Source organism: Hyperoodon ampullatus, assembly GCF_949752795.1.
Source record: "Hyperoodon ampullatus genome assembly, chromosome: 14".
In the NCBI taxonomy this organism is placed as follows: Eukaryota; Metazoa; Chordata; class Mammalia; order Artiodactyla; family Ziphiidae; genus Hyperoodon; species Hyperoodon ampullatus.
Genome location: NC_136927.1, coordinates 53881244 through 53896210, shown reverse-complemented (window position 1 = coordinate 53896210; position 14967 = coordinate 53881244). Strand labels below are relative to the sequence as shown.

The 14967-nt window shown below is 46.3% G+C and overlaps 1 protein-coding gene across 1 annotated transcript in view; it reads left to right on the top strand.

The window, feature by feature from the left end:
• Nucleotides 1–12780: 12780 nt before the first annotated feature.
• LOC307062543 (cytochrome P450 3A29-like) overlaps nt 12781–14967 on the top strand; it is a gene marked incomplete at its 5' end in the record, with an annotated part of 42065 nt that continues 39878 nt past the window's right edge. The window contains one exon of the mRNA XM_079718284.1: nt 12781–12851. Coding sequence (XP_079574410.1) covers nt 12781–12851 — 71 coding nt within the window. The remainder of the gene's footprint in view (nt 12852–14967) is intronic.

Here is a 14967-nt window from a genome sequence, read left to right as displayed (position 1 = left end):
CAAGTAACGGGGGATCCAATTAGTCCAGAGGGTCAGGGGAGGCCTCTCTGAGGAGGCAGTATTTTAAGCTGAGACATGAAGAATTAGGGGAGGAGCATTCCAGGTGGTGGAAACAGCAAGTGCAAAGGCCCTGAGGCAGGAAAAGTCTTGGCTTTGTCTGACAATAACAGAAGACCATGTGTCTGGAGGGCCACGTGTGAGGCAGGTAGTAAAAGGAGATGAGGCTGGAGGGGTGGGCAGGGACCTCAGGGGCCAGTGGCAGGAGGCTGACTTTTAATAAGTGCATCTGGAACCCACCGGTGAGTCTTTAGCAGGAGAGCAACACAGTGTGCTTCCCCTGCAGGGTCAGTGGGGAGACTGTCCAGGAGGGGGCAGAGTGGAAGTAGGGGGCTGGCTGGGAGTTGCCCAGGTATTCAGGTGAAAGATTCAGGAAGTGGAGGTGGTTCAGAGCAGACGCAGCAGAAATGCATATTGTGGGAGGAACAGACAGGCCTTGAGGATGGACTGGAGGTAGGGGTGAGTGAGAGAGGAACCCAGGGTCCTGGCCTGAGCAGCCTGTCGTCACTCCCAGTGGCTCCCCTTCTGGCCTGTGCCATACATACCTGCTGTGCTTTGAGGACTCAGGTCTGACTCTTTGGGGCTCCATTATGAGAGGTTAAAGCCCAGAAAAGCGAAACAAGAGGCCAGACAGGGAGACTGGATTGCCCACTTCATGCCTTAAAGTGCTTAATCAGTTGCTTCTCAGTCTCAGTTGGGTGACCTGAGCTCCTTGAGTTCAGTCTTGGCAATTGACTCATCGTTTTCCAAATCCTCCAAGATGATGCCTGGTGTGTAGGGAGGGGTTAGGACTTTTGAGAATAAGAAAGTGGACCTCGCAGGCCTCCATGGTAAGGGGTGACGTTCACTTGAGCTCTGCCCTGCGGCTTCCAGCCTGGAGGGAGGGTCGTCCAGGCTGAAGGGGAGGTGGGACACTGAGGTTCCACACTTAGATGTCTTGGTGGGGGAGGAGGCTGCTGGGCAGGGTGAGCCCGGCTGCCCCAAGACGTCTGGAGCGTGGCCCTGCACGCAGAGCGTAGTCTGCAGAAAGCCCATGGGTCTCCCTCCCCTGCTGGCCCCCAGGAACCTTCTGCTCCAAGGGTGGTGACAGGGGCCCAGAAGTCCTCCATGAGGGAAGGAGAAGGGATTGTATTAGTTTCCCAGGGCTGCCATAACAATGTACGACAGGGCTTCCCTGGTGGAGCAGTGGTTGAGAGTCCGCCTGCCGATGCAGGGGACACGGGTTCGTGCCCCGGTCCGGGAGGATCCCACATGCTGCGGAGCGGCTGGGCCCGTAAGCCATGGCCGCTGAGCCTGCGCATCCGGAGCCTGTGCTCCGCAACGGGAGAGGCCAGAGCAGTGAGAGGCCCACGTACCACACACACACAAAAAGAACAATGTATGACAGACTGGGCAGCTTAAACAACTGAAATGTATTCTTTCATAGTTCTGGAGGCTGGAAGTCCAAGATCAAGGTGTCAGTAGGGTTGGTTCCTTCAGTCTTCTCCCCATGTCTTCACATGGTCTCCCCTTTGTGCTTGTCTGTCCTAATTTCCTCATAAAGATACCAGTCAGTTGTGAGATGGGAACTGACATACATACACTCTTGAAACTATGTATAAAATAGATAACTGATGAGAGCCTACTGTGAACTCTGGTAAGTGCTCTGCGGTGACCTAAATGGAAAGGAAGTCAAAAAAAGAGGGGATATATCTGTACGTATAGCTGATTCACTTTACAGTGGAAACTAACACAACAGTGTAAAAGCAACTATACTCCAATAAAAATTAATTTTAAAAAAAGAGACGCTAGTCGTATTGGGTAGTACTCACCCATATGACCTGTTTAAGCCTTAATTGCCTTTTTAAAGGCCCCATCTCCAACCACGGTCACATTCTGAGGTTCTGGGGGTTAGGACCTCAACCTTTGAATTTGGAGGGGACACAATTCAGCCCATAACAGGATCTCAGGAGAGAGCCCTTGGGCCTGCACATAGCTGTCACACGAAGGCGAAGGGGCCCTGCAGCAGTGCATGTGCACTGTCATCAAGGCCGGGTGGAGTGGGGGGTTGGGACCTGGGCCAGTGAGAAGGGCCCAGGTCAGCAGGGGTAACTCTCAGACCAGATAGAACCAGACCTGTGACCTTAATCATTAAGCTGTGCTTGTTCCAAACAACCTCATTAGTCCCCCTGCTGGGATGAACCACCCAAAGGGCAGGGGGGGCTTTGAGGCTAATGTTGGCCCCATGGGTGTCCTTTTAGGGCCCAGCCCACTGCTAAGCACATTGCAGGCCCTCTGCAAACACATCTCCTGGTTGTTTGTGAAGCACCCTGTGGACGCCCAGGGGCGCCGCTCATCCGTATGCCATGTGGGGATTTCCCAGCACCCGCTCTCAGGAGTTTCATCTGAACCTCAAACATGCCTGGGAGGTCAGCAGGGGGTCTTGTCCGGGCTTCTGTTTGGATTTACAGAGATTTCCTGGGCACCTCTCTGGGTCAGGCATGAAATGCTTCCAGTTTGGTGGGGAAATGTCAGACCCAGGAACAGACCGATTCAATATGGTGAGAGGTTGGTACTGGGGCTTTGGGAGCAAGAACCGGAGCACTTTGTCCTAAAGGGGTTTGGGAGGAAGTGACCACTGAGCTGGCGCTTTTAAAATTTATTGCTAAAAACCAAATTCATAGACACACATGCTTTAAAAAGTGGAACAGTCCTACCCAGTTTACAACAAAATTAGAACTGCCTTGCTCTACCTGATCCCCACTCTGGTTTTTCCCTCCAGTGTCCATTTTCACCCCACTTAGAAGTTTCTTCTGGTGTTTGTTGCCATGTCATTAAATGACATGCTTATCCTACTGTTTCTTGCTTACTCTGGGCGATGAGAGGTCAGGTTTCTGGTATCCTTCTTGCCTCACAACCACTTCCCGCCTTCCCAAAACAAGTTGCCTCATTATGACCTAAATTCTCATTACTCACACTGAAGCCATGCACACGTCTATGCTTCTGTTTCTGTTCTTGACATCTTTTCATTTTCCTTGGAACCAATAATTACTCTAGTAATGATGAGTTTTCTGTGTCCCAATCTATCACCTGTTCTCCACCAGAAGTGTAACTAACTCCCCTCTCAGGACATTCAAGCCCTCCCCAGGCTCTCTCCTTGCTTAGGCCTAGGCTGCTTGCTCCTGCTTCCACATGGCCGTCATCCTGGGCATTCCCCTTGCCTCTCTGCTGCACTGAATTGCCTGGATCTGTCTCTTTCTTGGTTTTGTCCCTTGTTTTGGTAGAGGGCATCATCTTGTCACTTTCTGAGGAATGATGCATAGGAGTAAATTTTTTTTTAAAGAACTTGCATGTCTGAATAATGTTCTGTTTTGCATTCATGCTTGTTTGGGTGTAGAATTCTAGGTGGGGCAGAATTTTCTGTCTGAATTTGAAGACACAGAGTCTTGCTTCTGGTATTGCTGTTGAGAAGTTTAATGCCCTTCTGATTTCTGTTCCTTTGTGTGTGACCTGTTTCATGTCCCCACTCCCTTTTGGAAGCTTTTGGGATTTTCTTTTTGTCCCTGGTCTTCTGAAATGTCATGACTCTGTGTCCTGCTGGATCTGCTTTCATCCATTGTTCTAGGCCAGAGCTGTCCAATCCACCTTTCTGTGCTGATAAAAATGCTCTCTACCTGTGCTGTTCAATACTGTGGCCTCCAGCTGCTTGAGGCTGCTGAGCACTTGAAATCTGGCTGATGTGACCAAGGAACTGCTTGTCTGGTTTTATCTAATTTTAAGTAATTTATATTTTAATTTAATTAGCCATATGTGACTAGGGGCTACCATGTTGGATAGTGCACTTCAGTGACATTCAGTATGGAGACTCTTGCCCTTTGGTTCTGGGAAGTTTTCTTGAATTATTTCTTTAAGTTTTAAAAATTATCTGTTCTCAAACCCCTATTGGTCAGATGATGAAACTCCTGAAACGATTCTTTCTTATTTTTTCTCTCCCACTTTCCGTCTTTGTCTCTATTTTTCTTTTGGAGTGAATCATTTAACTTCACTTTCATACCTTTCAATGGGATGCTACATCTTGTGTTATTTTTATTTCTGTGAGTGCCTTTTTGCTCTCCGTTCTGATTTCACATCAGCACAGGACTCAGGCCACTGTGACTGTTTTCCAGAGCTCCCTTCCTCCTCCCACGTTGTTTCTGTTCCTTTGAGCTCCTTTTTCTGTTTATTTGGATCTTTCCCTTGAATGCTGGCTGGTCCTTGCCTGTCTGCTTGTATTTGAGGACGTGTGGGAGTTGTCAATGGTGGGCTTCGGTGTAGAGCTATCTGGCTGGAGGATCCCTGAATATCAGGATCTGTAGAGCCTTTGGGCTGTTCAGCTTCCCAAGAAGGAATTCCCTAGTCTTCTGCCCAGGAGACGGAGGGTGGTGGAAATCTCATGACTCCTTCTGCCTTCAGTAATGCATCCTGACATCCTCTCTGCCAGGCGTCTCCAAGTCCAGAGTACGTCCAGTCCAGTTCAACATGTGCAGAGAATATCCCCCAGTCTTCTACAGGCTAGGGAAGGTGGCCATAATAAAGTAACACAACCTGGGTGGCTTAAAACAATATAAATTTATTGTCTCACAGTTCTGGAGGCCAGAAGCTCGGGGTCAGGGTGTCAGCAGGGTTGGGTCTTCCTGGAGGCTCTGAGGGAGAATCTGCTCCATGCCTCTTCCTAGCTTCTGGTGATTGCTGGAAATCCTTGGTGTCCCTGGCTTGTGGCAGCACCACTTCAGTCTCTGCCTCCATCTTCATATTGCTTCCTTCTCTCTGTGTGTGTCTGTCTCTTCAATCATTGAATTAGGGCCCACTCTACTCCAGTATAACCTCATCTTAATTACCTAATTACATCTGAAAGTCCTATTTCCAGATAAGGTCATATTCTGAAATTGCTGGTGGACATGAATTTTGGGGGAACATTATTCAACCAAGTACAAGAGGGAAGTCTAATACTTTATTACATAAACTTTAAACAGTCCTGTTTTCACCCTCACTTAACACTTCCAGTTACAGAGGTGCCTGGTGCATGTAGTTCCTGAGTCTTTCTGGCCTCCAGTGGCGTGGTTCTGTTTACTTCTGGTCTCCCGAGTGCTGTGGGCTCAGCTTCACTTTTCTCTGCTCTGCCAAGTGAGTGCTTTCATGGCAGATACACAGTGGTCATGGGCATAGACTCTGGGGCCAGACCACCTGGGTTTAAAGCTTGGGTCTGTGGCTGTGTGACCTTGTCCAAGTGACCTAACTCCCCTGTGCCTGTAAAAAGGGGGTGATAATGAGAGAACCTTCTACGTACTGTTATTCTGAGGACTAAGGAGAAAACTTAGGAAGGTGTCTTGCACGAAGAGCTCTTGATGACTCTTGGCTACATCTACTTGTAGGTTCAAACAGTTGGTGGCTGTGGTCTCCTATCTGGTTGTCTTTGTCCCTATGGATTTATGCCTTTTAAGAAAGCTCTTTAGGGACTTCCCTGGTGGCCCAGTGGTTAAGACTCCATGCTCCAGATGGAGGGGGCCTGGGTTTGATCACTGGTCAGGGAACTAGATCCCACATGCATGCTGCGACTAAGAGTTTGCATGCCACAACTAAGGAGCCAGCAAACCACAACTAAGGAGCCTGCGAGCTGCAACTAAGACCTGGTGCAACCCAATAAATATAAATAAATATTTTAAAAATTATTAAAAAATGAAAGCTCTTTAATACATTTTATGGGGGCTTCAGGTAGCATCAGAAGTAAATGCTTGTGTTAAATCCACCATGTTTAAGCTTCTGAGAGGAATCTTAAAGATGAAGAGGCATTCAGGAGGGAATAAGCAGGTGGAGCAGCCTGAGCAAAGGTGGAGAGGTGTGAGGTAGCATGGGCTGTGCAGGGACCTGCAAAGACTCCAGTCTAATGCAGCATAAGGTCTGAGGAGGGGGGTCTGGGACACAGCTGGGGTGTCACCTGTCACCTGGATGAGGCACAGGCCGTGCGGGACTGTGGGAAGGGGTCAATCGGAGATGCCCTGATTAGATGTGCAAAGGCTGCCCTGTGATAGGTGATCAGACAGGAGGCTGTGGTCATTGTCTAGGTCAGAAATGGTGAGGGTCTGCATGGGGGAGGGGAGTGAGAAGAGAGGAAATTTTGGAAAGAGATTGAAACTCTTAAAAATATTGTTAGTTATTCCTTCCTAAAATTTTATTTAAAAAATTCAAATACAGAAAATTTGAACAGAAAGATGGAAAAAATCTTATAGTAAACACCTATCTACCACCTTCTGGACTGAATAATTAGCATTTTGCTTTCTCTGTTTCATCACCCATCTTCCCATCCCTCTATCCATCCATCAGTCCATTTCACTTTTTGACTCAATTCAATGTGCATGCAGAATGAGAATACTTTACCCCTGAACACTGCAGCATGAGTGTCATTAACTAGATGAGCCATGATGACTAAATAAAACTGATCTACTGATACTATCTTTCTTTAAAATTTTGATATTTTGTTCTTCCTAGGTTTTTTTGCATTAATATTGATTTTTTAAAATAGTAGGTTAGAATATAATTTGTCTTGATCACAGATTTTTGGCAATTTTCTGCTCAAGTGGAATGCCTTACTTTCCTCGCCCTATTCCCTGCCCTGCCTGGAAGTCCTGACTAAATTTTATAAATAACACTGTGTCTGTAAGGAAGGAATGAGCTCTCCTTACTCCTGTTTTTGGTTCCTTTGGGATTTGTTTTTTCTTTGTCAACAATGCACTCACTTTGGGAATTTTTAGAAATAATTTCTGCCCCAGGGTAGGAGGAGGAGAGTGGGAAGGATTTCAACCCAGGGTCTTTGACATCCTACAGGGCTGGGGAGACCTGGGGCTGGAGGGCCTGCTCAGGGCCCTGAGCTCACACAGCTGGACAGACACCCCCAGCCCCAATTAGAATCCAGGAAATGATGTCCTCAACATTTATGAGTCAGTGTCTCCACACACAGCAGGTGGTAAGAGGAGCCACTTAAACACGATCAATAAGAAGGAAAGGGCTTCCCTGGTGGCGCAGTGGTTGAGAGTCCGCCTGCCGATGCAGGGGACACGGGTTTGTGCCCCGGTCCGGGAAGATCCCACATGCTGCAGAGCGGCTGGGCCCGTGAGCCATGGCCGCTGAGCCTGTGCGTCTGAAGCCTGTGCTCTGCAACGGGACAGGCCACAACAGTGAGAGGCCCGCGTACCGCAAAAAAAAAAAAAAAAAAAAAAAAAAAAAGACAAGAAACAACAAGTGTTGGCAGTGAAATGGAGAAAGGGGACTTTCCTGCACAGTTGGTGGGAATATAAGTTGGCCCAGCCACTATGCAAACTAGGATGGAGGTTCCTCAAAAAACTAAGAGTAGCACTACCATATGACCCAGTAATTCCACTTCTGGACATTTATCCCAAGAATATGAAAACATAAATTTGCACACTGCAGCAATATTTACAGTAGCCAAGCTATGGAAGCAACCTAAGTGTCCAACAAGGTTCTTGAGTTGCCACCACAAGGCATTTGGATTTTATCCTGTGGATGATGGGAGTGGTTGGAGAGATTTGAACAACAGAAGAATGTTATAAGTGTAACGTTTTAATGGGTTTTAACAGGTTCTGTCTGGTGGCAGAGTAGGGGGTTCTCAGGACGAGGCCAGCGTAGGGTCAAGCAAAACTCATTAGGTGGTTACTGCAAAAATTAGGAGAGACTGCCAGCCCTTCACCCCCTCTTTTGCAAAATAACCTGCGATGTTCATCTTTCCCTTCATCTGACACTTGCTGTTTCATTAATTACCTTCCTCGTGGTCTTCTGAAATTTGCCTCCTGGCCTGTGATTCCCCTTTCACTCATTGATTTCTTTTTTTTTTCCTTTATAAATTTATTTATTTTATTTTTGGCTGCGTTGGGTCTTCATTGCTGTGCACGGGCTTTCTCTAGTTGCGTCCAGCAGGGGCTCCTGTTCACTGTGGTGTGCGGGCTTCTCATTGCGGTGGCCTCCCTTGTTGTGGAGCAGGGGTTCTAGGCGTGTGGGCTTCAGTAGTTGTGGCACACAGGCTCAGTAGTTGTGGCTCGCAGGCTCTAGAGGGCAGGCTCACTAGTTGTGGCACACGGGCTTAGTTGCTCCGTGGCATGTGGGATCTTCCCAGATCAGGGCTTGAACCCATATCCCCTGCACTGGCAGGCGGATTCTTAACCACTGCGCCACCAGGGAAGCTCCACTCATTCATTTCATCATTTTTTACTTCCTGCTTCTTGGAAACCCAAATGATTCTGATTGCTACATGTCAGAACTGTTTGCAGCATCCCCTATCTGCTGACACCATGAGTTCAGTGAATACATAAAATTTAGTAGGCAGAAGGGTGTGCTGTCATTTTTGTGGCCAAAATCACCTCTGTAGCATTTGCACAACAGTGGAAGCATGGTGGGAGGAGTGGAAGGAAATATTTATCCCATGTGATAAGTTATAACCTGCCAAGTTATTTCAGGAGACCCTTTGGAGCCCAACCATATATGCCACTGGCACAATTTTGAATCACAAAGTGTGGCTCTATTTCCTGGATTCATGATTTAATTGCTTAGGCAAGAATGCCTTCCCCACCCTGAGCTTCTGTTTCCACATCTGTAAAGTGGGAATTAAATAATCCCAGCACTGCTTATCTCACAGAGATTTCATGAGAATCAACTAAGAGAGACATGAAAGAACTTTATAAACTGTACTTTGCAGTAGAGATGTTAGTGGTTAGTTTATAATGATAAAAATTCTGGGATTGTGGAGAAAGTGAGCAGCCAGAGGAAGTTCTCCTCCTCCTCTTCTTCCCTTTGCTGTAAAGTCTATGAAAGTGCTTCTGCTTCTGGGCATAGGGGAGGAGGTGTGTAGCGGGGCTTTCTGCATGGTGAGGTATGTGTGGGTCAGAAAAAGCATAGCCCTACCTTACCCCAGTCCCCACTGCCAGGCTTGCTAGGGGGCCTTGCCTCATCTCTATGTTGGGGCAGAGCACTGGGTCACTACCCTCTCAGAGAACCTGGGCTCTAGACCCAGTCGTTCCACTAATTCTTGGGCAAGGATGGGCCTGGTAAAGTTAAGACTCTGGGTTATAAAACTAGAAGATCTAGGTTTGAATCCCAGCTCTGCTAGTAGTTAGTTATGCATCCTTGGCTGGTCACTTAACCTTTCTGTGCCCCAGTTTGCTTATTTGTAAAAAAGGGACACATATTTTGTAAGTTTAAGGTGCACAACATGCTGATTTGATACATGTATATATTGCAAAATGATTACCAAAATAAGGTTAGTTAAAATATTCATCACCTCACATAATTACAGTTTTCGTGTGTGTGGTGAGGACATTTAAGATCTACTCTCTTAGTAACCTTCAAGACTATAATACAAAATTGTTAACTCAACTTTGATTACTCAGGACTGAAAAAGCAGATAAGCCATTTACAGTTGATGAGGATATACTGTGTTTCTTATATCTATATAATTACTTTAACTTGGTTGTATTGTACTATAATTACCTGTTTATTTGTCTCTATCTTCAACCTGATTATTGTCTGGGTCTTAGTCGTATCTGTACCCTAAGCGCTGAGAACAGAGCTTTGAAAGTACATGCCGAGCCCATTAGTGCACAAATGAGTAGATGAGAGATGTGGGGTGTGGGGTGATCTTCAGGCACACGTCTTCCTTCACAATCTTCGTCTGTCAGACTTTTAAGTTAGGTATGCCCTGCTGTGGAATGAAGGGGCACAAAGATCATGCCTTCTATTATTTCCCCTTGCACAGCAAGGCCATTTGCATTGATTAGAACAGGGTACTTGCAAAATTTCAGTCCTAAACAATGACTAGCCTATCGCCTCTGGGATAGATTCCAACCAGCTGGACCAGGCCCTGAGGTGAAAAGGGCAGCAGGTGGTCCTGTGGATTTAGTGAGAAAAATCATTGTAGCCCAGTATGTGTTTTGGAGGAAGATGAAGGCATACAGTTTCCACTTCGTTTTGTTTCCAAGAAGAATAAGAAAGGCTGTGGGTTTAGTTGAGTGATCTAAGTTGTCAGAAGTTATCAGATGACACCCCAGTCATCCCGTGTGGGATGTATTTTGTGTTCCTCTCAGTTGGGAACATAGAGAGGTGGATCCTACACACAAGACCCTAGTGTCCTCATGACCTGCACCTGTCTTTATTCCTGGTGAGGTGAGATAGAGTCCTTGGTTCTGGAGACCCTTGGGGGAGCTCCTGGGCAGGGGTATCTATGGAGGTAGGAGCCAGAATTTTAACCAATTTGCTGTTGTAGTCTTGGGTCTCACTATTTCACATAGTGACCCTCATCGTGAAACAGCAAACGTTGAATACTGGCATTTCAGTGCAGAAGACTTGCCAATCTATCTTCATGTTAGCTTACATATGACATGTTGTGATCAATAGCTGTTGAGAAGCCACCTTCAGTCCCTGAGCCTCAGTTTCTGTATCTATAAACTGGGGATTGTATCATGACCCTACTTAACAGCGCCCAGAGAAGGTACTGAAAGAGGGCAGAAATGTGTCAGAATTCGTGGGACTTTCTATGCTACTTTTCCTCAGGATCATCTTCCAGCTTCCCAGGCCTGTCCTTTGTTGGTACTCAAGCTTGTATCCACTTCTCTCCTTCATCACCTCTCTGTAGGGCTCCATTATCCTAGAGGTTCCAGAGGTATGCTACATACTAATCTTGGTTGTGTGTCTCACTCCCTCCTCTGGGAAGCTGCTCTCAAGGTAGGGGAGTGTATGAGCTTCTAGCCCCCAGCCCAGCACAATACCTGCACCTGACATTCACCCACTTGGCCTTGAATCAATGAGTGGATGAACAGATATATTCAGGCATTGTATTTCCAGTGGCAGCTATGGATTTTAACAGGTGCCTCCTGGAGAAAGTCTGAACCCAAAGTTGACAAGCTATGATGGTGGAAATTTCATGTTGCATGACAAGGTCCCAAGGAAATAAAAATGGCAGGTGACATAGTTGGGACTTACTATAATTTACCAATGAGACCTCCACCCACTCGGGCCAGTGTTGGGCAACCCTGAGGACTTTCAGGCCAGAGGGATGGAATGTATTGGCAAGAGGTGAGTATCGCTTGCTCCAGAAGGACTGAAAATGAGAAGGATAAAGGGAGAAGGAAGTGCACAAACACAGCTTAAATGTCCTGTGTTTCTATTGAGTTTTAAGAACCTTTGAGGTTTTGTTTTTCATATAATTCACAGTTGCTCAGGCCAAGGAGATACAGCATTTTGGTCAGAGGGAAGACAATGAACCAGTGTAAATTTCAGACCCTCAGTCCTCTAATTTCTCCCATGAGGAATGGGGTGGGGGCTCACAGATGCCACTGACTTCTACTACAGACCTTCTGCTTAGTAACACCTTGCTACCCCTTAAATATTTTCCATCTAGTCAATGATAAGGAAGCATCTGCTCTGATCTGCCCCCCCTTTTCCCCATAGAAAAACCTCATGTCATCTTTATGGAGTCTTGTTTGCTGTATGTGCCACATCACTGGTGGATAAGGAGGTTGGAGGTCCACTCGGTCACTGGGCTGCTTTCTCCACTTCACTCCCTTCACTCTCATTGATTTTGGACTTGTGGCCTTTCCAGAGAGAGGGGGTCATTCTTTGGTTAAGAATCTGTGTAACTGCTGTCCACTGAAGGACCCTCTGAGGGGCAGGACAGGAAGACTGAATGGATACCCCTTGGTGCAGCCATCACCACATGGTCCATGTCCTGTCTCTCCTTCGGGGGCCCTCTTATCAACAGAACCCTGATGGATCATCCTGAACGTGCAGTGATGGTGGCCAAGGCACAGCCAGGCCCTCTTGTTGTATTAACAATACAGGAAGATGATGCGGTCACCAAATAGCCACAGGAAACAGACACACAGGGGCCCAGAGTTCTCATACTACCAACTCAAGTCCACCAACCTTTCTGATTTCCATACTGCAGAAGGCATTCTGTAAGGTACCAGGGGCATAATGGTGACTAATACTCAGACTGTAGCCCAAACTCTCAATCTGTTAAAGGAAATAGGTGTGGAAACCAACAATGGTTCTGGAGGATAGAAGGACAATAATAGAATTTTGTGTGTGTGTGTGTGTGTGTGTGTGTGTGTGTGTGTTGGGACAGGGGGATGGGGCACGATAGAAGTCATCCAGAAGAGGAAGTGGTTATTCCTATTGGTTAGAGAAGTCTCTAAAACAATGTTCTTTCTGAGCTGGGATTTGAAGGATGAGTAGGTGCCTTATGGGAAAACAAGGATATCTAGGCAGAGGAAACTGCATGGTAAAGATGAGTAGACCTAGCATGTCTGAAGGATTTCAAGTTTTGGAGTTCAGGCAGTTACAGAGAAAAGTGCAGTTTAGAGGATATTTGTGGCTAGTGGTTTTATTTGAGTTTCTGTAACCTTTGAAATTACTGATAACACTGATTGAGTTGTTATTGAATGGCCACCGAATATGAAGTCAAGGGAGGTTAAACTGGACTGTCTGTGATGCTTTGCCAACCATCAAGGCAGGGAGGGCTCATGCAGGTGGAGCACAGGTAGCCCTTCTATTGGCTGCAGCTCCAGCTCCACCCCCTTCCCAGGACATAAACATTTCAGCCTCAATGAACCATCACCGGGTGTGAAAGGAAGCAGGCAGGCAAAGAGTAACACACGCAGCTGGAAAGAAACTCAGAGGAGAGAATCACTGAGGAAAGTGGCCATGGACCTGATCCCAAGCTTTTCCGTGGAAACCTGGGTTCTTCTGGTTACCAGCCTGGTACTCCTCTATCTGTGAGTATCTGTGATCCTGATCGCCTCTGTAACCTTGGACTTGGGGTGCTCATCAGGTCCCACTTTCCCTTTACTGTTTTGAGGATCAGTTAATGGAGGGAAAGTTGCTTAAGCTGTGGGTGCTACAAACACCAAAGGGGTTATTATCGATCTTAACCCAGTTCTGTTGAACGAGTAACCAACCAACACCCCCCCTACCACCACCCCTCAAGTTTTTATCTTCTGTAGCTAGGAGGGTTTAGTGACATTATTTGCTCCTGGGGATGATTGACTACCAGTTTCCATGGACCCAGACTAATCAACCAGAATCCACCAGGGGAAGATTTAAAACAACTGGTCCCTGTGCAGTGGGGTGCTGTCCCCTTTCCAAGCTCTGGGGATCCTGGAGACATGAAGTAACTTGGGATTTGTCTCATGACCTTCACCTTCTGGGTTCAGTATCTGCTGCAAGAGTTGTGTAGAAGGATTGCCCCCTGTGTCACTCAGGGGTTCCTGCTTCCTTCCCTCCCTCCCCAGATGTCATTTACACAGGGCACCTTGTCACCCAGGGGCTGGAAATTGATCGCCCTTCACTTCAGATCAGCTCTTCCCCCTTTCCTGTGTCCCTCCTATGGCACCCTCTTCCAAGGCTCAATTCCCCCACCCTGTACTATGCAGAACTATCTACCCCCAAATGAGAAATCTTTAGAGGAGAGGACACTTGGCAGAAATCTTGAAATTATATTCATTTCTTTCAGCTTTTCCTCTCGTCTCTGAGAGCTTTAGCATCAGCATAGAAATGTGAGAGTTCATGTAACACATTGAAAGTTCAGAAAGGGAAATTGATTTGCCTTGGTTGTGAAGGTGATGGAAGGAACTGGGGTTGGAATAGCCCAAGTCACTCCCATTTTGGAAGTTGGTGCTCACACCTCCACCAGCTTTTCTGGAGGAAGGATCTAAACACCCAGCTGGGCTTGGCCAAAGTGCCTCTGCTGCCTCTTCAAGCACAGTTTCTTTCAGGCAATTTTGGGGTTTATTTTATCACATAAGATTTGATGGATTTGTACAGAATATTTGGAACCTGTAAGACCTTAAAAACTAAGCTTCAAAGAAGAAAAAAGTCTTAATCAAACATTCTGGAACACTTTATGGTTATTCATTCTGTGTTGCACAATGCCTCTTTTGCTATCTTCAGGGAGGCACCTGAAGTTTGCAAGGCCCACTTTTAGCTAAAAGTGCTTACAGAGCATGTTGAAGCATTTATACATAGCACACTTTTCAGCCATACCTTTCTAATTTGCCCCTACAGAGTTAGTTTTGGTGGCCTCGCAGCTTCGTCACTAAAACCATTACCAGCAACCTCTTCCCCTCCACCTCTCTTTTCCTCCATTCTGTCAATTCTCAGAAACACCAGACTGAGAAGACCTGCAAGATTTCAAACCCCCCAGTTGTGGGATTCCACAGAGAACACATGAAGATGTTTCATGTACACCAGCTGTAGGAAGCACCAGCCTTAATGGCTTTTTGAGGTAGTTGGTGCACAGAGGCAGTAAACAAACTAATCTGTGATTGAGGATCTTGAAAAACATGAGTGTGCCTGGTATTGTGTTTAGCAGGTGAGTATCACAGGTTGGAGGACCAGATACCATTTGAGAAAGAATGGTCTGGAAATGGATCCTTTAGTCATTGGTTCACTTATACAGTTATAGTCAGGGAACATATGGTCAGTCACCCTTCTCTGTAGGGCAAGTCAAGCAAATTGCCTGACAACAGAGACTTGAGTGTAGCTGAAAGGTGCTCACATTTCTATGATGCCAAAGGAAGCCTTGAACACAGTTTGTATTTTATAGAAATAAGGACACTGTTATTCTCTAAGTCTTGATTATGAAGTTGGACTTAAGAAGAATTAAATCCTAAAATGGGGTCAGGACATAGAGGGAAAGAAAAGCATAAAAATCTCCATGCAAATTGTAAGAACAATGTCACAGTAGGCTCTCAATAACTGTTATTTTGCAGACAAAGTTAAGCAAAACCTCATTATTGGAACAGAAAAAGAAATTTTCCCTTTCTACCTAGAATGAGAATCTCCAAATCATCTAAGAGTCAAGTTACTAAATAAATATGAATGAATTCCCTG